Source organism: Rhinopithecus roxellana, chromosome 3, assembly GCF_007565055.1.
Source record: "Rhinopithecus roxellana isolate Shanxi Qingling chromosome 3, ASM756505v1, whole genome shotgun sequence".
Lineage (NCBI taxonomy): Eukaryota > Metazoa > Chordata > Mammalia > Primates > Cercopithecidae > Rhinopithecus > Rhinopithecus roxellana.
Genome location: NC_044551.1, coordinates 158,622,508 through 158,644,032, shown reverse-complemented (window position 1 = coordinate 158,644,032; position 21,525 = coordinate 158,622,508). Strand labels below are relative to the sequence as shown.

The 21,525-nt window shown below is 48.4% G+C and overlaps 1 protein-coding gene across 2 annotated transcripts; it reads right to left on the bottom strand.

Annotated features, from left to right (window-relative positions):
• Window positions 1-538: 538 nt before the first annotated feature.
• Window positions 539-19,995, bottom strand: DELE1 (DAP3 binding cell death enhancer 1). 2 transcript variants are annotated; one of them, XM_010388258.2, is made up of 13 exons: window positions 19,804-19,995; window positions 18,804-18,918; window positions 17,988-18,105; window positions 14,894-15,041; window positions 13,463-13,621; window positions 13,130-13,236; window positions 12,931-13,027; window positions 9,755-9,897; window positions 8,764-8,922; window positions 8,576-8,668; window positions 5,607-5,766; window positions 3,779-4,012; window positions 539-2,982 (listed from the first exon to the last, which is right to left on the bottom strand). In XM_010388258.2, exons 1-12 carry the CDS (start codon window positions 19,832-19,834, stop codon window positions 3,780-3,782), a joined length of 1,563 nt encoding a protein of 520 aa, XP_010386560.1. In that variant the 5' UTR covers window positions 19,835-19,995; the 3' UTR covers window positions 539-2,982; window position 3,779. The 2 variants fall into 2 exon arrangements, with proteins under 2 accessions (XP_010386560.1, XP_010386559.1); XM_010388257.2 differs by having other exon boundaries at window positions 541-3,044.
• Between the last annotated feature and the right edge of the window lie 1,530 nt (window positions 19,996-21,525).

The following is a 21,525-nucleotide window of genomic DNA, read 5'->3' as shown; positions in this document are numbered from 1 at the left end:
GAACAGGAAGGTTACAGAAACTTCTTGACATCAGCCAAGATGTCAAAGCTGAGACTCTGGACATGCTCAAAACAGTTTCCACCAAGATGGGCTCTGTCCCCTGGGAGACTGAGGGAGCAGGCGAGCCAGCAAGCACTCAGTTAAATGTTGTCTTAATTTGGAAAGCATAGAGGCATAGAGGGACTTTTTTTTTTTGTTTTAAATCAATAGCCGTTCTCCAGCACCAGGAGTGCAATGCAGTACTCACTCAGAGCCTGGGGGCAGCTCAGAGATTGACAGGCAGCTGCCTTGTCTGTCACCCAACCTCAGTTTGGCAGCTCATTGACCCTGCCTCTTCTCTGGCTAAAATAAGAGTGATGTGGCAACCACTACCCCTGAACCTCTGGAGAGAACCAAATCCCACAAAAGAGGACAGGAGGAGGGAGAGGCTTGGCCTGGTACATAGTGTGTACCTAGAGAATAGATAAGCATTTTCTAGCTCCTACTAAATTTTGGGTACGATGGGGGAGAAGTAGTAAGACATGATCAGAAACACTCATGCAACAAACATTTTGTATTTATTGAACAATTACTAAGTGCCAGAAGTAGCACAGGGAACCAAATGTGTGTGTGTGTGTGTGTAGGTGGCGAGTGGGGGGCAATACAGAATTATTCATTCACGTTATTTAAAATTATTCATTCAAATTACTTCAAGTACCTCCTATGTGCTGGGTAGGCTTGGTGCTGGGCACTGGATGGGGCGGGGGGTTGTTGAATGTATATTTACTGAACATCTGAGTGTCCCACACTATATTAGCACTAAAGATATAGTGAATCAAATAGCCTTGTTCTCATCATAGTGTCAGGACTCCCCGAAAACAGCATCTCCGGATAGGGAAACTGAGGCAGTACAGCTTCCCACAGAGGTCTCACTGGTGAGGGCGCCAGGCTTTAACCCAGCATCCTGACCCAGGCTGGCCCTGCTGATGGAAGCCACCTCCCTCTCATCCTCTCACACTTCCTCTGGGGCACTGATGATGAGTCATTAATAACAGAATTTTAATGGCAAAAGCACAGCAGTCCCCAGCTCTGCCAATGAGGCCCATCCCCCTGGTGCTGGATCAAGACCGCAGTGACTAACAGCCAAGGATTTTTGGTCCCTTGACAACACCTTTCTCACAACTCTGCCATCCTCTTTCCACAGGAGAGGCCCTTCCTTTTTAAATTGGAGAGTTTAAAAATATCCTACCCCCAACCTTTGGTACCCCAAATTGAATCAGTATTTAGCTCAGTAGTGACTGAGTAGGAGGGAAAGCCACTCCGGGAGGGCTGCATCTGGCCTTCACCACAGGACACCGAGTGTCCAGACTGTGAACCAGCCCTTGGCCCCGGCTATGGCTGCAAGGAAGTAGTCAGAAAATCCAAAATGACCACAGAGGGGAGGCTGGGGAGTGGGGCTCCACAGGGAGGGCACATAGTGACATTTCATGCAGAGGGTGCCCCAGGAAGGCTCAAAAGCAATCTGTAGGGAAACAGGCTCTGGGCTCCACTCAGTGAGGGAAAACATTGGGTTAACTGAGTTCTTTACTGGAGGACTTCTTGGAACCTCAAATATGCTGATGTATATTGTGAATCTATAAAAAGGGGACGTCTGGTGAAGCGTTTCCCAAACTTATTTAACCACAGAAACCTTTTTTTGTTTGTTTTTTGGCAGAGAGCTTAGTGCACTGCACAGCTTAAAACCCTGAGTTTGAAACCTCAGGTTTCCTACCCTGCACGGGGGGCCTTGCGCTGAGTGCTGGGGACACTGGAATACAAAAACAAGATCCCTGCTCCCAAGGAGTGCCATCTGTGGAAGGTGGCCATGTGCAAGGTCCAATAGCGGTGAGCCAGTGTGCAGAGAAGCCCTGAAAAGGAGGCAGGGAGCAGGCGAGGAGCTGGAGCTAGAGGACACTTGGGCTCCCCAGGTGAAAGGGAGGTGCTAGGAAAGTGTGGCAGGACCACTTAGAAGTTGGGAGAGGTGGGGTGGGAAGCAGAGAGGGAAACGTGGACAACTTTCCCCGCTCAAATCTTCTTGCCTTTGAATTGGCCAAGCTGGTTGGTCTCCACTCAAACAGTCATGGGATTGTGAGGAGTGGGCCCTCTATCCCTCCCAGCCCCCACCCTAACCACATCTATGCTATTCAACTTGGGCGAACATCCAGAAGCCAGGGAATAGCTATTCACAAACTCAGTAATTGGACTCATTAGCGTTGACTCAGAAATCTTTTTTTTTCCTAAGTCTCTCTCTTGGAGAAGCTTTTAAGATCCTTTAAATTGGTTAATGGAGAGCTTAGAGATGAGGACGGAGCCTCAGCTTTCAGCTCCCCCTGCCCATCTCCCTGGCTCTTCCCAACATACTCAAGGGCAAGAGTGATGATATAATCCAATATCTGTTTTATTAAACACCTAGACATTTCTGGCACACGTTTCCCAAACGGGGACCTCAAAATCACACTCTCCAGCTCTAGGACTCTTAGCATGCAATCTACATTTACTCTCCCATGACTAGGACAGTCATAATGCTTTGCAGTCTGAACTGATGGACAAGAACCCTGGGCCAGGAGTCAGGAGGCCCAGGTCCTCATCCTGGCCCAGCAACTCATAAAGTCATGCAACCATGAGCATCATTGCCTCCCGGGCCAAAGTGAGCACAAAGGTCCTCTCTGTGGTGAAATGCCCTTGCATTTGTCTTGTAAGGTGGGATGGCAGACACCATTGCCTTTGGTATACAACTGAGGAAGCAATATAGAGAGTCAGGTCACTGCTTCAAGGTGACATGGCCAGGCAAGTGGCAGAGCCAGACCTGGGTCTTCACATACTTTCCTCTTCTTGACTGTACTGGCGCAGGTGCTTAGGGTTTGGGGGAAGGCGGGTGGGTAACTGGCCTCTTCTTCGGGACTCAAGTTGTGATATCTCTCTGAGAACCCACAGGCTCCATCTTTAGGGCTGAGGTGAGAAGTTCTGAAAGTCAAGCAGACACATCCAGGCATTTGGGCAAGAAACTTCTTCCTTCCAAATCAAAGCTGAAATGAAAATGATTATGAGCCCATGGGGGATGAATAGAGGTGAATGGTGGAGCTAGTCTTGAGGATGGCCTAATTCAGTATTTTCTAAGGGCCAGCCATTCACAGAACTGCCCCTATGATTTTTGCTACCTCTCTGGACCTGTGCCCCCTTTTACGTTATGTTTTTCTTTAAACTGATTCACTTTTTTTTTTTACAGTTAGCTTTATCCTAGACAGAACATTTGTCAAACTACAGGTCAATATGCTAGTCATATTTTTATATTATACATTAAATATGTAACTACTGAAATAGAAAATATTAATTTGAATACCACCTAAAATCTTCTTGTGAACCAGGGATACACACATCAGACATTGGCAACAGCAGTACAGGATTAAGTGTGAGAAAACCAAGGCATAGGAAGGGAGAAGATAAGTTATTTGCTCAAAGACAAAGGCTAAGGTGAGCACAGGTCTCTAGACCCTTCAGTAGGGCTTTTCATAGGTCACTGAATGCATCCTTTGGTGCACAGACCAGAAATGACTGTGGATGCATCCAAGGCTCATCTGTGAGGCTACCAAGTTGGCGGGGAAGATTAGTCACTTACTAGCCATGTACGTGAAATTGCTTGGGAACCTGAACTCCCGCTGTAATTTCTACCTGGAAAGGGTTACTGATGCTTTATTTTTGTTATCCAACCTCCTGCTCCCTCTGGCCCCTAAGAGGCACCAGTGACTATGCTTTATCTCACCTTAGCCAAAACTTAGTCTTACAACACTCCCTTCCAGTGGGTAGGGGGGTGGGAGGATAGCCCTGCTGGAGGATTCCAGGCTGGCTCCGAGATGCCCACTTCTGCAGAGGAGGCCAAGGTTCCCTGTGCTTGAGGCATGTGGTAGGCGTGAGGTTCCTGCTAGCAGGGTGTTCAAGCTGCAGAGGGAGGGGCTGGAGAAAGACTTCAGTCCTGTAACTATCAGGTCGCTGGGCCCTGGGGATACAAGAAGAGGTGAGAGCAACTCTTACTCATGCTGTACATTCTTGGACTCCGACTTTGGAGCCAGCACTTCTTCAAGGACTTGGTTCCCCAGGCATTGTTAACTCCCAACCCCAGTGACTCATGAGTGAGCAGGGCTCTCAGAGCCCTAGAAGGGTAATTCAGGCAACCTTGGGATATTGTCTCTCCTACAAAATCATCAGAGCAGCTACCACTTGTTCAATACCTATTGTGCTGTCAGCCTGTGCTAAGTCCCTTAGAGTCATCTCATTTAACCCTTATGACAACCTAATGAGTTAGGTGCTACCATTACCTTCATTTTTAGAGGTGAAGAAACTGAGGCAAAAAGCCATGGAGTCCAAGTTCAGTGACAGTGGGGGTTAAAACTCAGGTTTGACTGGGTGCAGTGGCTCACACCTGTAATCCCAGCACTTTGGGAGGCCAAGACAGGGTGGATCGCCTGAGGTCAGGAGTTTGAAACCAGCCTGGCCAACATGGTGAAACCCCGTCTCTACTAAAAATATAAAAAAATTAGCCGGGTATTGTGGTGGGTGCCTGTAATCCCAGCTACTCGGGACACTGAGGCAGGAGAATCGCTTGAACCTGGGAGGCAGAGGTTGCAGTGAGCTGAGATGGCGCCATTGCACTCCAGCCTGGGCCACAGAGTGAGACTCCGTCTCAAAAAAAAAAAAAGAATGCGGCTTTTGGAGTCAGACAAACCTGAGTTTTTTGTTTTTTTTTGGTGTTTCAAAATGAAACATTGGTGTTTCACCATCTCAAATAAAAATAAAAAAAAAAACAAAACAAAAAACTCAGGTTTGTCTGACTCCAAAAGCCGCATTTTTTTTTTTTTTTTTTTTTTTTTGAGACTGAGTCTCACTCTGTGGCCCAGGCTGGACTGCAGTGGCCGGATCTCAGCTCACTGCAAGCTCCACCTCCCGGGTTTACACCATTCTCCTGCCTCAGCCACCCGAGTAGCTGGGACTACAGGCGCCCACCACGTTGCCTGGCTAATTTTTTTGTATTTTTTAGTAGAGACGGGGTTTCACCGTGTTAGCCAGGATGGTCTCGATCTCCTGACCTCATGATCCGCCCGTCTCGGCCTCCCAAAGTGCTGGGATTACAGGCTTGAGTCACCGCGCCCAGCCCTTTTCTTTTTTTTTTTTTTTTTTGAGACAGAGTCTCGCTCTGTTGCCCAGGCTGGAGTGCAATGGCACGACCTCAGCTCACTGCAAGGTCCGCCTCCCGGGTTCACGCCATTCTCCTGCCTCAGCCTCCTGAGTAGCTGGGACCACAGGTACCGCTAACCACGCCTGACTAATTTTTTTTTGTATTTTTAATAGAGACGGGGTTTCACTGTGTTAGCCAGGAGGGTCTCGATCTCCTGACCTCATGATCCGCCAGTCTTGGCATCGCAAAGTGCTGGGATTACAGGCGTGAGCCACCGCGCCCGTCCCCAAAAGCTGCGTTCTTAGCCACCACTGGGGTTGGAAATGATTAGGAGACCAGAGACTACTACTACCTACTACTCTGTCACAGAGTACTGAGCTCAGGGAATGAACCTGTTGGCTCGGACTTGGGTCTGTACCTGCAGCCTCCATGGAAAAGAGGGCTCGCAGCCTCTCCTGGGCAGCCTCATTTCCCAGAGCTGCTGACTGCCGGTAACATCTCAAGGCTTCTCCCAGATTCCTCTGCACACCAAGGCCTTTCTCATAGCAAATTCCAAGGTGGTACCTGCTCTGTGAGTCCTAAGTAGAAAATGGACAGACAAACAGACAAACACACGCAGGAATGAGGAGCTGAAATGCTAAGGCAGGAGGAAGGTGAAGTCAGGCATGCTGGGACTTCATCCATGCAGGAACAAGACCCAGCCTTGGCCCGTCCCATAACAAGGGATCTCAACTATGAAACGCCAGAGGCTCAGAGCTCACCCAACACAAAGGAGAGGGGGATCCCTCCACCCAGGGAGATTCCAGCCAGGGCAGTGTGGAGGCTTCTCTTGCACAGGCTGGCTGAAAGCATGCACAAGGAAGACTACAGGAAACAGCCCAGTTACAGGAAACCTGGGAGTCGGGCTCCTACGTTGCCCTGAAACAGCAAGGAGGCAAGGGTGGAGGGTTGTCTTCCCAAAGGCCCTGTGCCTTCCTGAATCTCTGCCTGGGAGGGCTGACAGAAAAAGCAATTCTTCTCTAAAAAGCTATGCTCAGCCTGGGCGCAGTGGCTCACACCTGTAATCCCAGCACTTTGGGAGGCCAAGGTAGTCAGATCACGAGGTCAGGAGTTGGGAGACCAGGCTGCCCAACATAGTGAAACCCCGTCTCTACTAAAAATACAAAAAAAATTAGGCGGTTGTGGTGGTATGCACCTGTAATCCTAACTACTCAGGAGGCTGAGGCAGGAGAATCGCGTGAACTCAGGAGGTGGAGGTTGCAGTGCGCCAAGATCACGCCACTGCACTCCAGCCAGGGCAACAGCGTGAGACTCCATGTCAAAAAAAAAAAAAAAAAAAAAAAAAGCTATGCTCTTTGTCCCAGCTCTGGATCCTCGATTCTCTCTCCTGTCACCGAGAACTATGCTCCTGGTAGAAATAGGCTCAGGTAGGTAGAGGTAGAGGCTGGGTGTCCAGCTGCATAGCCAGACTGTGCTCCCATCACGGCTCTACCATTTACCAGCTGTGTTAACTCAGGCATGTGACTCTAACTCATGGTGCCTCAGTTTCCTCACCTATACAGTGGGATACTAGTAGCACCTACCTTATTAGGTTGTTGCAAGGATTAAATACACTATATGAAAAGTGCTTACATTCACTATACGAATCATATTCACTCTCCCAATTAAAAAAACAAAACAGGCCAGGCGTGGTGGCTCATGCCTGTAATCCCAGCACTTTGGGAGGTCAAGGAGGGTGGATCACGAGGTCAGGAGATCGAGAACATCCTGGCTAACACGGTGAAACCTCGTCTCTACTAAAAATACAAAAAAATTAGCCAGGCATGGTGGCGGGCGCCTGTAGTCCCAGCTACTTGGGAGGCTGAGACAGGAGAATGGCCTGAACCCAGGAGGCAGAGCTTGCAGTGAGCCAAGACTGCACCACTACACTCCAGCCTGGGCGACAGAGCGAGACTCTGTCTCAAAAAAGAAAAAAGAAAAAAGAAAAAAAAAACGAAACAAAACAAAACATTATTGACTCCCAACCATGGTCCCATTTCTCTTCTACCCTCCACAGTCAAATTTCTGGGAAGAGTTGTCTACACATTCTCCCCCTACTTCCATAACACACGGCAGACTCATCCCTACAGACCAGGTTACAACACAGCAGTGGACACACCGTAAGGCCTAAACACCACCCCTGCATCGCTGCTCAGTACAAACCCAGAAAGACACAATTCCCTGTGGGGTGGAAGAGTGTCAGGTCTGAGTCCCAATACAGTGTCACACAGCAGATGACAGATACCTTTTGTGCATTTCTCCTGCTAGCATGCTGGTCTGATTATCTGGTGGATACTTGGTGGCATTGGTCCCCTTTGGACAGTTACTACAGATACTTTGGGCAACACAGAGTAGACAAGGAAAAGCATTCTGATGCCCAGGAGTTCAATGAAGCTATCAGTGTGTTGGCCAGAAAACAAAGGAAGCAGCAGTCCCCTATGTAGGGAGATTACAGTTCACGCATATATTGCTTGATTTAATCTAAGATTCCTGGTCCTTCAAGATGCAACTCAAAAGGTACACTGGTCAAATACACTTGAGGAATACAGCAAATTACAGATGACCTTTTCAGTGATCTACAGTGACATAAAGCTTTGAGACTTCCTGCATGAACTGTTTAACTCAGTACTTCCCAAACCCATCTAACCATTTTTTTCCTCTTACGACTTATAAACATCCCAGAGAACTAATGCTTCATGGAACACATCTGAATTGTCTGAATGTCAATGACCCCAGTTCACAAACAACCAGACATCCCCACCCACCCCAAACTGAGCAGTGTTCCCTGTTTACTGTCTCCACCTGATGGCGTCTTCTGATTTCCCTGGGTTACCATCACTTGTAATGATGCGTTTTTCATGTGTACAGGTCACACAGCACTGTCACACCTGTTAGTTATCTCGGATAGATTTTGATCCTCACAACCACCCTGTGAAGTAGTGGACAGGTAAGGCAAGCATTATTATGCTGATTTTACAAATGAGGAAACAGGTTTGAATCAAGAAGTGAGCAGGCCCAGTAGTGTGCTGATAAATGTTGAACAACTGGCTCTCGGGGAGGGAAAAAGCTCTGCTTTGTGGCATTTAGCAATTCCTGTGGTGAAAATATTCCCACCATAGCAGATTTTAAGCCGCCAACAGCTCTCACAGCCTGGTGCAAGCCAGCTCCGGCGTTCTACTGCAACTGCCCAAGGGTCACACAGTAAGTCAGTGAGAGCTAAGGCTTGAAGCCAGGCCAAGGCTCCTATCAAACAATCTCCTAAGCACAGAAGAACTCAGTACCAGTTCCAAAATCCCTTCTCTTATCAGGCTTCATCCCCAACATGCTTGCCCACTAGAGAGCTCATACCCCATTGTTGGCTGCAAGCCAAAGATATTTCACAGCTCTTTTCTCATCCAGGTAGGGCTCCTTGGTGAAAAGCACCCCGAGGAAAGCTTGGGCCTGTGGTCAAGGAGGAAGGAAAAAAAGGCATCTTGGTCACTTTCGGGCTCCACAAGCCCCAGAGACCTTGAACAGACCCTGCCAATGGCACTCACCTCTCTCAAGCCTGAGTCTGCAGCCTGCTTCACCATGGACACTGCCCTCTGCTGCTCAGGGTTCCACGAAGAGGCTGGGTCTCGTAGTAGGCACCTGGCATAGCGGTACTGAGCCAGGCTGTGGCCCTGGCTGGCAGCCAATTGATAATAAAGGGCTGCCTGGGGCAAAGGGAGAAACACCCAGTCAGCTGGTAACTCTGTACATCTTTTTCTTTCAGTGAAATTTTAAAAATTTATTTTAATTAAATAATACATAATTATAGACTAGTCAGAAAATTCAGATAAGCCAAAAATTTAAAATATAAACCAAAAATAGAAACATAAAATCCCAAGAAATTCAGCCTCCTAAAGATCATTCTTGCTTAAAATTTTAGTGTACAGCCTTGTAAATATCTTCTCACATGTATATGTTAGACATACACACATACATTTTAGACATCTATGCATTTGCACGCACATATGTCTGTGTGCGGGGGGGGCAAAGAGAGAGAGACTTAGATCATACTATACTACTTTATAACCTATTTTTTTAACTTTAATGGTACACCATGAATGTCTTTCCCTGACATATATATCTAGCACATCATTTTAAGGCCCAAATAGATGTAATTAACCAGTTTTCTATTGAAGAAACTTTCAGGGTTTTTTGGGTTTTTCTGCCTTCACATACAACCCTAAGAAATACATTCTTACATATAACCTCTTTGTGTTCTCATCCCACTTTTTAAAAATTCATTAATCCATTAATCAAGATGCTATTCTAGGCTGAGAATATAGTTGCAAAGAAGAAAGGCAAAATCCCTGCCCTCCCTGAATTTTGAGTCTAAATTCCTGGAAGTTAGGAGCTTCTTTCTTATTTTTCCTTCGCAGCTTGGCTAGAACCAAGTGGAGAAAAGAAGCCAAACTTTCCCCCATCCCTGCCCACTGCTCATTTCTAGACATCAATCTCAGCAGCCCAGCACAGGGGGCGGGCTTGGGGGCAGGGGAATACCTTGCTAATGTCTCTGGGGGTGCCTCTGCCATGCTCATGACACAAGCCCGCATTGTACTGTGCTTTGCTGTAGCCGCGGGCTGCAGCTTTCTGGAAGTAAGAAAAGGCTGCCGTGTAGTCGCCACTCTTCATGTTCTCTGTCCCTGTAAGAAGGCACAGGGCACAAACACTCATAGCTTCTTCAGCGAACTTTCCCACACCCTTAGCCAGGTACCTACAGACTCCACATCTGATTATCCTCCTTTTCTTTTTTTGTGCCAGACACTTAACACATATATATATATACACACACACACGTATATACATATATATATATATATTTTTTTTTTTTGAGACCGAGTCTTGCTCTGTTGCCCAGGCTGGAATGCAGTGACACAATCTCGACTCACTACAACTTCCACCTCCTAGGTTCAAACGATTCTCCTGCCTCAGCCTCCCAAGTATCTGGAATTACAGATGTCTGCCCCCATGCCTGGCTAACTTTTGTATTTCTAGTAGAGATTGGATTTCACCATGTTGGCAAGGCTCGTCTCAAACTCTTAACCTCAGGTGATCCACCTGCCTTGGCCTCCCAAAGCATTGGGATTACAGGCGTGAGCCACTGTGTCCAGCCCTTTGCATATATTTCTACCCTCTGAATATTTCACTGGTTTGCCATAGACAGCAGTGGGTTCTGCCCTGCTGTAAACCACTCCTCCTTCTCTTGGTAATAGCATCTAGATTTCCCATTGGGAACAACCCGTCCCCTAGTGCTGTCAATCAATGTGCTTGTGTTCTTCCTAACCACGGAGGTTCTTTCTCAGGAATCTGAACCTTGATCTGGTTGGGACAAGAAGAGAAAACAGCCCTTGTAGGTTTATTCTGACAGCAGCACTCTGAAGATACTGCCTATCAGCTGCTGCCTCTTGGGTCTCTGGAGTTTCCCTGATTCCTGTCCTTTCTGAGGCTTGGCAGGTCAATATATCCCAATAGATTCCTTTTGTGCTTAAGTTAGCCAGCGTGGGTTTAGGTTGCTCATAACCAACAAACCCTAACTGATACAAGTGATACCGTTAATCTTGTTTTATGAAGAAATTGGGAGAGGTAATACAGCAGTGTCAAGACCTGAATGCAGGCACGTCCAACTCCAAAGCCCATGCTCTTTTCATTGCCCAAAGAGGAAACAGGAAAGGATCAGGGCACGACCAATTCTCAACTCAAAGCCTTTGCTCCAACTGTCTCTCCTGCCTGGGATCTCTCTTTCCACCTCCACCATCAAAGCTCCCATCCTGTGTCTGCTCTAGAACCTTCAGACCACACTCAGGCTTTAAACACTTCTTTGGCACTTACTTAATATACCAAGCCTTTTCTACAAACTAAACCGTTTCAAAAGAACAAGTCCTGTCTCCTCAATTAGACTGTAAAATCCTGGAGGCAGAAACAGAAAAAGAATGTAGAAGAAATAACTTCGCCTAGGGTGAAGGCACCATACAAATGCAAAACATGATTATGGCTTATGCTCCTTTGTGTTCTGCCACCGTTCCAAGTGCTTGCTGAATACATGAATATATGAATGAAGGGATGGGCAAGAAAATTCTGAGAAGAGACTCTTTGCCCATCAAAATCACATAAAGCTAATGAGGGAGAAACCAGGTTCCATTCAGCCAGCAGTGAATTAAATAAAGTTGCCTCCCTGCTGCCTGCAAACTCATTGTCCAGGGTTGACAGAGCCCTCTGCCCTTGGGGAGAAGACTCAAGAGTGCAAAGGATCCCACCATCCTCCTGTTTCCCACCTGGCTCATTAATATACCCAGATCCATCTACTCTTCTTGCTCCCTCCTTTCTCTCTTCTAGACCACGCCACCGACAGGTTTTGTTTAGCTGTCACTAACAGCGCCTACCTGGTCTCCTTTTTCCTCCCTGGCAATCCTACAATCCATGTCTGTCTATATGGCAGCCAGAGAGATCTTTGGAAAAGTACATCAGATCATGTGACTGCCCCGTTTCCAGCTCCGGCTTAAAGCCCTCCAAAGACTTCCTATCTCACTTAGAAAATCCACACTCTTTACTGTGGCTCAGAAGACCTCACCTGATCTGACCCGACTGCTTTTCTGGCTTTATCTCCTTCGGCCCTTCTCAAGATCTCTAAGCTCCAGCCACACTGACCTTTCTTTTGTTCCCTTAGCAATCAAAATCCGAACCTGCCTCAGGATTTTTGCGCTTACTTTTCCCGCCACTTGGAAAGCTCTTTCTCCAGATTGAAACAAAAGTGGCTACTTTTGTGACAGGTCTTACATCAAAGGTCTTCTGCTCAGTGAGGACTTCTAAATCAAAACTGCTCCTTGTTCAAGTCACTAATACATTCCTTTGTTTTATTTTTTTCATAACATCTATCAACATCTGAAATTCTCTTTTTATTTATTTCTCAATTATTGTTTTTCTGCTCCCTGAGAATAAGGACTTTGTCTTGTAAATCACTGTATCCCCAGTACCTAAAATAGGAACTGGCAAAAGGTAAATGCTCAATAAATTTGTTGTGAGTGAATCCCAGCCTCTTGCCTATCTGCCCACTAGACCCCAGCAGATGCTGTGGGGAGTCTGAGTCCCCATGTTAGAAGGCCTAAAAGGAGCCTAGTTATTGCAGAGACCAGGACAAATGGTGGAAGGGTGTCTGGAGTCCCCACATGAGGGTAAGAGGTTCCTGTTCACACATTGAGGGTCTGCTCCAAACCCCAGGAGCCTGTTCTTTCCTAAGCGTGGCAGAGAATGCTATGTGCCCTCCAAGATGTATTTTCTCCTTCATACACAGTAACTAGTCTCCTCGGTGGTGAGGTGTGGCCATGTGCCTACATTCTGGATAAGGATTTGTGCAAAGTCTAGATTAAAGGGAAGGAGTGATCCTTTAGTACCTTGCCCCTTCCAGCTGGCTAGAATATGGACAGGAGGACAGGAGCTGGAACTGCCAACTGTGCCTCAAGTTGGGAGCCAGTTTTAAAATGGCAGGGCACATTTGCATAAGAATGGGTCCCTGCCACGCCAGATTTGTTCTACCTACCTGGGACCAAATAAAATCTCCCTACCTGGGAGAAAATAAAATCTCTCGTTTAAGCCACTCCCTATCCTGACTATATCTGACCTACCCCATACCCTTTCCATTTTCCCACCCTCCTGCCTTGAGGTAGGGTCCATTTGGTTACCCAGGAAATTGAAAGCGATGGAAACACTGAGCTGGAAGATCTGCTGAATGGAAGTCACAGCCTCCTCAAGGGAAAGAGTTTTTGATTTATCTTGTTCCTGGAAAAGAAATATAAAGACTTACCAAGGGACGGTTTACTGGGATTGCCACCTGCCCAAGAGAATGTTATGAGGAGCCAGGTGGCCAAATCTGGATAATACCTTTTCACCAGTGGGCTGAGGCTGGGCTGGTTTTGCCTTGGACTCGATGCTGCCACTGGCATGCAGGAAGCCAAAATCACTGGGACCTGCAAGGGAAAGGCCGACACCTGGCCAGGGCAAAGAAGAAAGTTGTACTTCTTTTCTCGGATTCCTCCAATCTACCCAGGCTTTCCATCCAGCACCCTCGCCAGGAACCGAAATGACCCCGAATCACCTCACAAGGCATGGGATCTCACAGGAGGGCCAATTCCCTTCACAGCAAGCAACGTCCCTCTGCCCGGTTCGCCACCACCACCCTCTGCCTTCTGCTGCTTCCATGAGGCAGGGACATACCTTCCTCAGAGGGGTCCTGAGGACAAGCTGCTCTCAAGGAGTTGTGTGAGAAGTTCCGGGGCTGGGCTGAGGCTTCTTCCTGGCCAAGTCTGGGCTCCCTGAGGCCAGTGTGCCTGGGAGCTGGGCAATCAGGGCTGGGGAGGACGTGTTGTCGCAGTGCTGGAAAGAGCCAGCAAGAGCCGTCAGGTCTGGGCCAGGCACAGTGGCTCACACCTATAATCTCAGCACCTTGGGAGGCCTAGGCAGGTGGATCACCTGAGGTCAGCAGCTCAAGACCAGCCTGGCCAACATGGTGAAACCCCATCTGTACTAAAAATACAAAAATTAGCGGGTTGCAGTGGCACACACCTGTAATCCCAGCTACTCGGGAGGCTGAGGCAGGAAAATTGCTTGAACCCAGGAGGCGGAGGGTGCAGTGAGCCAAGATCACACCACTACTCCAGCCTGGGTGAGAGCAAAACTCTGTCTCAAAAGAAAAAAAAAAGAGTGATCAGGTCAGAAGAGGATCAGTGCAGGCTGCTCCGGCTTGACTGAGTCCTCCCTGAGGTTTGAGAGGCCATAGAAGAATTTTGAAACTCTTGTGATACTTCCTTCACACTCCTCCTTCTCTGTTTCCTTGGCTTCCCTCCAGAGGAGTCTAGAGGGGCCTGTATTTGTGCTGATCTCCCGCCCTAACCATCAATCAGTTCTCTGCCTAAATTCTTCAATGGCAGGGAGGCGCCTACCTTACTCACTGTTGTAGCCCCAGTACCTAGCACTTTCTTTGATAGCAATATTGCCAGTGATTATCATCATAATAAGAACTAATGCTTAAACTAATAATTACTGCACACTTACTATGTGCCAGGCACTGCCCTAAGTCCTTGACATGTATTAACTCATTTAGTCCTCACAAGAAACCTATGGGGTGGGTTTTATTATTACCCCAATTTATAGATGAAAAAACTGAGGCAGAAGGAAGTTAAAAGTGACTTGTTCAGAGACATAAGACTAGTATGCAGCAGTTTTGGGATTTGAACCTCTAGAATCTGACTCTAGAGCCTCAACCACTAGGCTATGTTGCCTCTGCACCATGGCACATAATAGGTGCTCAATAAAGATTCATTTATTGATGAATGACTGAGTGACTGACCAGAGAATAATTTAACTGGTTGAATGTGGGCCAGGAAGCCACACCCAGAATCTAAAGTAGTCTGGACCCTGCGGGGCTCCCTCGGTTGGAGGTGATGGGAGGAAATGGAAAGACACTGAGGGGTAGGTATGGCCCACACCCTGGGTGGATAGAACTTCCCCACATTCCTCTTCCTCTGACTTCAGATAGGAAAGGCAAGGAGCTGCTGATGGCTCTTTTCCTGAGGTGTGTCCAGAGACGCTTCCCGGCCCAGAGAAACTCCCAGTCCAGCCCTCCTGTCCCCAGGACTGAGAACTCACAGGAGCAGGGGTGCCACAAGGGAGATGAGAGGAAACGGTCCAGGGGACTGTGCCAGGAGCAGTGTTCTACCCGCCGAGGTCCTGCTGGCAGGGATGCCTGGAAGTGGATCTGCCTTGCCAGCTGCAGGGCCAGCACGGCCAAAGTGCCCTGGGAAAGACAGCACATTAAGGACACGGTCCTTCACCAGTCAACTCCGTCAGACCCAGCCTTACACTCAAACATCACTTCCTCAGGAAATCCAGGTGGGGCAGCTCCCCGACTACAAACTTTCACAACACCCTAACTTCTCTGGAGCCCTGACCACACCGGCATTTAAACAATCATCTCCACAGTTATTTATCTAAGGTCTGTCTCTCCTGTTAGTCTATAAGCACAACATGGGCAGGGACCATGTATGTTTCACTCACCAATGTATCTCTGGTGCAAAAGTATAGCACAGTGCTAAAATATAGTAGGGACCTAATAAGTATAAACTGAATAAATGCTTGATCAAGTGACTAAATAAGCAAAGACTAAGCAGGCAAAAAGATAATGGGAGTAGGTTGGCACCTAGTTGCAAATACAGCAACAGGTCAGCGTTCCCCATTAGGCTCTCTTTCCAGTCTTGCACAACCCCTCCTTCCACCAACTCCCATTCCCCTAATCAAGTCATCCCAGCACACACACATCTCCAGGTGTAAGCTTTGTAAAGGTGTTTCTTTTCTGACAGGTCTGCAGAAGACCTGAGCTGGCTCTTATCCCAGAGACTGCTTGGTTTTCCCTGTCTCCTGTCTCCTTGTGTTATGCTTAAGAAGGTTGCCTCAGGGTCGGGCGCAGTGGCTCACGCTTGTAATCCCAGCACTTGGGAGGCTGATGCAGGTGGATCACTTAAGGCCAGGAGTTCAAGACTGGCCAATATGGAGAAACTCCATTCTACTTAAAAATACAAGAATTAGCTGGGTGTGGTGGCACACACCTGTAATCCCAGCCACTCAGGAGGCTGAGGCATGAAAATTGCTTGAACCTGGGAAGCAGAGGTTGCAGTAAGCCAGGATTGCACCACTGCACTCCAGCCTAAAAAAACACTGAGGCTGGCCAGGCGTGGTGGCTCAAGCCTGTAATCCCACCACTTTGGGAGGCCGAGGCGGGCGGATCACGAGGTCAGGAGATCGAGACCATCCTGGCTAACACGGTGAAACCCCGTCTCTACTAAAAAATACAAAAAACTAGCCGGGCAAGGTGGCGGGCACCTGTAGTCCCAGCTGCTCGGGAGGCTGAGGCAGGGGAATGGCGTGAACCCGGGAGGCAGAGCTTGCAGTGAGCTGAGATCTGGCCACTGCACTCCAGCCTGGGCGACAGAGCAAGACTCTGTCTCACACACACACACAAAAAAAAAAAAACACTGAGGCTGATCCAGATACTTACTTGTTGCTACAGGCACTGCATACAATAGCAAGTAAGACAGACATAGTTTCTGCCCTCATGAAGTTTATACCTTGTGTTTAAAAAGACAAAACACAAGTACAGAGAGAAATAAATACAATAACTACTAATGATGCTAAATGCCAAGAAGGAAACCAATCAGGGAGCTACACAGAGCATAAGAGGGGTCCTGACAAGACAAGGAGTCAGGGAAAGCTTCTCTGTGGGGGTGACATGTGAGATAAGGCCAGAAGAAAAGGCACCAGCATTGTGAAGAACAAAGACAAGTATCTATGGTACTGAGGACAGCTTGCGTGCAGACCCTTTCATATGAGCAGTAGTGACAGAGCACAGGGATGGCATTGGGACTTCTGGAATCCAGGCCCACTTCCTACTTCTCACTATGGGATAGCCCTAGGGCTCAGATCTTCTTTGGCAACATGGGAAAATGCTCCTCTCTTCAGGGTGTGATATGGCCTTAGTACACAGCTCCTCAGAGAGAGGTAACCCTGTCATGGAGACATCCCAGGCTCAGCTCTGCTGGTGTCACCAATTTACAGATTGAGAAAGCCAAGGGTCACAGAGGTCAAGTCATTTGTCCAAAGTACACAGCATGAAAACAGCAGGGATGAGCTGTGACAAACATGAGAGTGATGTGTGTGTCAACTTCATTCAGAAGACCTTATAAGCAGAACTTTTACCTGGAGCGTTGCCTGAAAAGCAAAGACTCTGCCCTATGAGACCTAGTATTCACTACTAAGAATCTGACCTTTTAGATCAGTTTCAACAAATATTTATTGAGTAACTATCATGGGCTAGGCTCTGTATTAGATGGAGCAACCAAGCAGTAGAACATGAACTCCAGAGTTAAATCTGGCTCTTCCACTTAACAGGTATGAGACCCTATGCATGTTACCTAATATTGCGGAGCCTGAGATTCCTCATCTGTAAAACAAAGGTGATATTTCCCTTGTAAAAATTTTGTAATGATTACACAAGACAATGCATGTATAATACTTTACATTAATAAATAATACTATGAGGGCGCAGTGGCTCACGCCTATAATCCCAGCACTTTGGGAGGCCGGGGTGGGTAAATCACTAGGTCAGGAATTCGAGAGCAGCCTGGCCAAAATGGTGAAACCCCATCTCTACTAAAAAACACAAAAATTAGCCAGGCGTGGTGGCACGTGCCTGTAATCCCAGCTACTTGGGAGGCTGAGGCAGGAGAATTGCTTGAACCAGGGAGACAGAGGTTGCAGTAAGCCGAGATCATGCCACTGCACTTCAGCCTGAGTGACAGAGCAAGACTCTGTCTCAGAAAAAAAAATAAAACTAATTAAAAAAATAAATAAGTAATTTAAAAAATGATGCAATGTATTATTATTTATTGTAAGATCCATGAAGGCAAGAATATATCTATCTTGTTCTCTGCTATGTCTGTAGTGCCTAGCAAAAATGCCTGGCCCAGAGAAGGTGTTAAATAAACATTTACTGAATGAAATGAGGAAAACATACATGGCGGGGGTGGGGAAAGTGGCAATATCTACTTGAATATGCTCCAATACCATGGGTTACTTGTTAAATGGACACAGTGATTCCCTAGCCCTTGTTTCCAGGGTAGGCTGTATATCCATGCAGGATCATTCTCATCTACACTGAAGGTCAAGGACAAGGCTGGGGAAGCCTTACCCAAGATACGGCATCCCACAGGGTGTTTGGGGAGACACGGGCAGACATCCATTGGAAGGCATCCTTCCATCCATGGGACCTTGGACCCCCACTGGTGCCTGGGCCATGTGGACCCGACCTAGATGATAAAATAAGAGGCTGTCAAGTAGGGGCAAAGGGAGACCAGGGAATGGGCATGGTGGCTCACGCCTGTAATCCCAGCAATTTGGGAGGCTGAGGTGGGTGGATCATGAGGTCAGGAGTTCAAGACCAGCCTGGTCAAGATGGTGAAACCCCGTCTCTACTAAAAATATAAAAATTGGCTGGGCGCAGTGGCTCACACCTGTAATCCCAGCACTATGGGAGGCTGAGGCAGGCGGATCATGAGATCAGGAGATCAAGACCACCCTGGCTAACATGGTGAAACCCCGTGTCTACTAAAAATACAAAAAAAAAATTAGCCGGGCGTGATGGTACACGCCTGAAATCCCAGCTACTTGGGAGAATTGCTTGAACCCAGGAGGCGGAGGTTGCAGTGCGCCGAGATAGTGCCACTGCACTCCAGCCTGGGCGACAGAGCGAGACTCTATCTCAAAACAACAAAATAAAATAAAATAAAATAAAAATTAGCAGGGCGTGGGGACTGGTGCCTGTAATCCCAGCTACTTGGGAGGCTGAGGCAGCAAATTGCTTGAACCCGGGAGGTGGAGATTGCAGTGAACCGAGATTGCGCCGCTGCACTCCAGCCTTGGCAGCAGAATGTGACTCAGTCTCAAAAAAAAAAAAAAAAAAGGGAGACCAGGGGAGGAAACGAGTGGCAAAATGGCACTATCTTACCTGTCAAGGTTAGGCACAGGAACCAGCAAAGTGGAGGAGGTAGTCTGAGGCCCATCTGGGCTGGTGGACTTAGGAGTCACCCTCCAGAGGCTAGGTCCCAGCGTACGGGGAAGAGCTGAAGAGAACAACCAAAACTCAGGCACCTCAACAAGAACCCAGGAATCACTGTCATCTGCCTCAGCAGAGGTTCTTAAACATGGATACACATGGGAATCTTTTATCTACTACAGATTCTAGGGTAGTACCCCAGAACCAATAAACTAAGATTTCTCAGGGTAGAGCATCCACAATTTTTTTTTTTTTTTTTTTTTTTTTTTTTTTTTTTTTTGAGAAGGAGTCTCACTCTGTCACCCAGGCTGGAGTGCAGTGGCCAGATCTCAGCTCACTGCAAACTCCGCCTCCCGGGTTTACGCCATTCTCCTGCCTCAGCCTCCCGAGTAGCTGGGACTACAGGCGCCCGCCACCTCGCCCGGCTAGTTTTTTGTATTTTTTTTAGTAGAGACGGGGTTTCACCGTGTTAGCCAGGATGGCGGGTGGATCACGAGGTCAGGAGATCGAGCATCCACAATTTTTTAAAGCACCCATGTGATTCTGCTGCTCTCCTATAGATGCCAACCACTCTTCTAAGATAACCAAACGTTCATACACATACTCTCACTAATGTTTGCGTCTCTTTGTCTCTAAACCCCTCCTCTCTTCACTGGCTATGCCTACACCATTGGCCCCTAATCGTCTTTCATTCATTCAGTCCACCATCTCCAGCCATTGGACTCCACCCCTCCCAACAGTCCCACCATCTCCTTGGACTCCACCCTCTTCTCGCTAGGCCCACCCACATCTCAAGTTCCAACAACCCCTGACTTCCCCGCCCTCTTTCAGGCCCCACCTTCCTTAGCTCTAACCCCGCCCACGATCGCTTCGGCTGTTTCCTCGGGCCTGCCCCCACTCCAGTTCGGTCTTTGCGGCCTAGAGTGAAGCTGGCCGCTGGGACGTCCCTTACCTCGGCCCAGGAGTCCCGGGAGGCGCCACATGTCGCTGCCGGCACCACAGAGAGCTCGCAGCCGAAAGGGCGAGTCTAAACCTCGGGACAGCGGCTACAGAGGCCGCTGCAGTGCCCCGAGCGGCCGAGTCCCTGAGGAAGCTTTGAGCCGGCCAATTAGAAGGGAGCCCGGCCGGAAAGACGGCGCTACAGGGAGGAAGTGCAGGGCGGAGGCATATTCCGGGCCAGCGGGGAGGTGACGTGCCGCAAGGGCATGGGGATGTGGGCCCAGGCTTCCGTGGGGGATGTCCTTGGCCTTCCCAAGCAGAGGCTAGGGACGGCAGGTGGCGAAGCGAGCCGCTCGGAAGCGGGAATCTTGAGAAGCGGTGCTGGAGCGACTTCGGGGGAGCAAGAGGACCTTGCAGTCCGTGAGGCCGCGAACGAGGAAAGGCTTCCCCAGGCCCTAGGCTTGAGGAGGTGGGAGTAACCAGGCTCCGTGGGCGGAGGAGAGGACCCCCAGGGTCCCACAAGTGAAGCCAGTAGGCCGAGCTTCCGTCCAAGGCCACCTGCCTGGAGATGCCAGGCCAGGGCCCGACTGCGACGAGAAACCGCACGGGACAAGGCTATGATTCTGGCTTCTAGCTCGGGCCCAGCGTTGTCTCACTGTGCAGCTTCATGTCAACCCTTTACCTTGTCCGGGCCCCAATCCGCGCCAGATAGGGTCAAATGGAATGACTGGCCTGACAGGCTGAGATTCTTGGGTAGCTCCTTTAAAAATACCTGATACACCACCCGCGCCCTATTAGAACCCTCGTCTTCAGACGTGGCAAAAGTTATGTATGTGTTTGTTCTTTTGTGGAAAAGAATAATTCTGGCCGGGCGCGGTGGCTCAGGCCTGTAATCCCAGCACTTTGGGAGGCCGAAGCGGGCGGATCACCTGAGGTCAGGAGTTCGAGACCAGCCTGGCCAACATGGTGAAACCCCGTGTCTACTAAAAATACAAAAATTAGCTGCGCGTGGTGGTGGGCGCCTGTAATCCCAGCTGCTCCGGAGGCTGAGGCAGGAGAATTGCTTGAACCCGGGAGGCGGAGGTTGCAGTGAGCCGAGATCGCGCCTGGGTGAGAGTGAGACTCCATCTCGGAAAAAAAAAAAAAAAAAATAGTTCCTTTCACCACACTTGAATTCGTGAAATAACGGAGCTCACATTCAAGTGTAAGATGTTTAGATTTCCTCCCTATCCCCTTTCTCCAGGTATGTGACTTTAAGATGGGTAGAAGTCTCTACCTGGGGTAAAAGTGTATTGGGGGCACCTACTTTTAGACCCAGGCATGTGGCTTGAAAGTTGTATTAATTTGTTAAACAACTTTTTTTTTCTTTTGAGATGGATTCTCTGTCACCCAGGCTGGAGTGCAATGGTGTGATCTCGCCTCCCAGGTTTAAGCGATTCTCTTGCCTCAGCCTCCCAAGTAGCTGAGATTATAGGTGCCCGCTACCACATCCTGCTAGTTTTTGTAGTTTTAATAGAGACAAGGTTTCATCATGTTGGCCAGGCTGGTCTTGAACTCCTGGACCTCAGGTGATCCTTCCGCCTTGGCCTCCCAAAGTGCTTGGATTACAGGCTTGAGCCACCGCGCCTGGCCGTTAAACAACTTTTGAACCATATATCAGCCCGTCCTAGGATGTGAGAAAACAGATGAGGAATGAGCATTTGTGGCCTCCCAAGAACTCGGTCCAGTGGATTAG

Excerpts from the sequence above, each read along its gene's own strand:
- DELE1 (XM_010388258.2), bottom strand. The coding sequence starts at position 19,834 with ATGTGGCGCCTCCCGGGACTCCTGGGCCGAG. Across the intron at positions 18,106-18,803 it reads CCTGTGCCTAACCTTGACAG|GTCGGGTCCACATGGCCCAG; the intron begins GTAAGATAGTGC and ends TTTATCATCTAG. Across the intron at positions 13,028-13,129 it reads CTCAGCCCACTGGTGAAAAG|GAACAAGATAAATCAAAAAC; the intron begins GTATTATCCAGA and ends TTTCTTTTCCAG.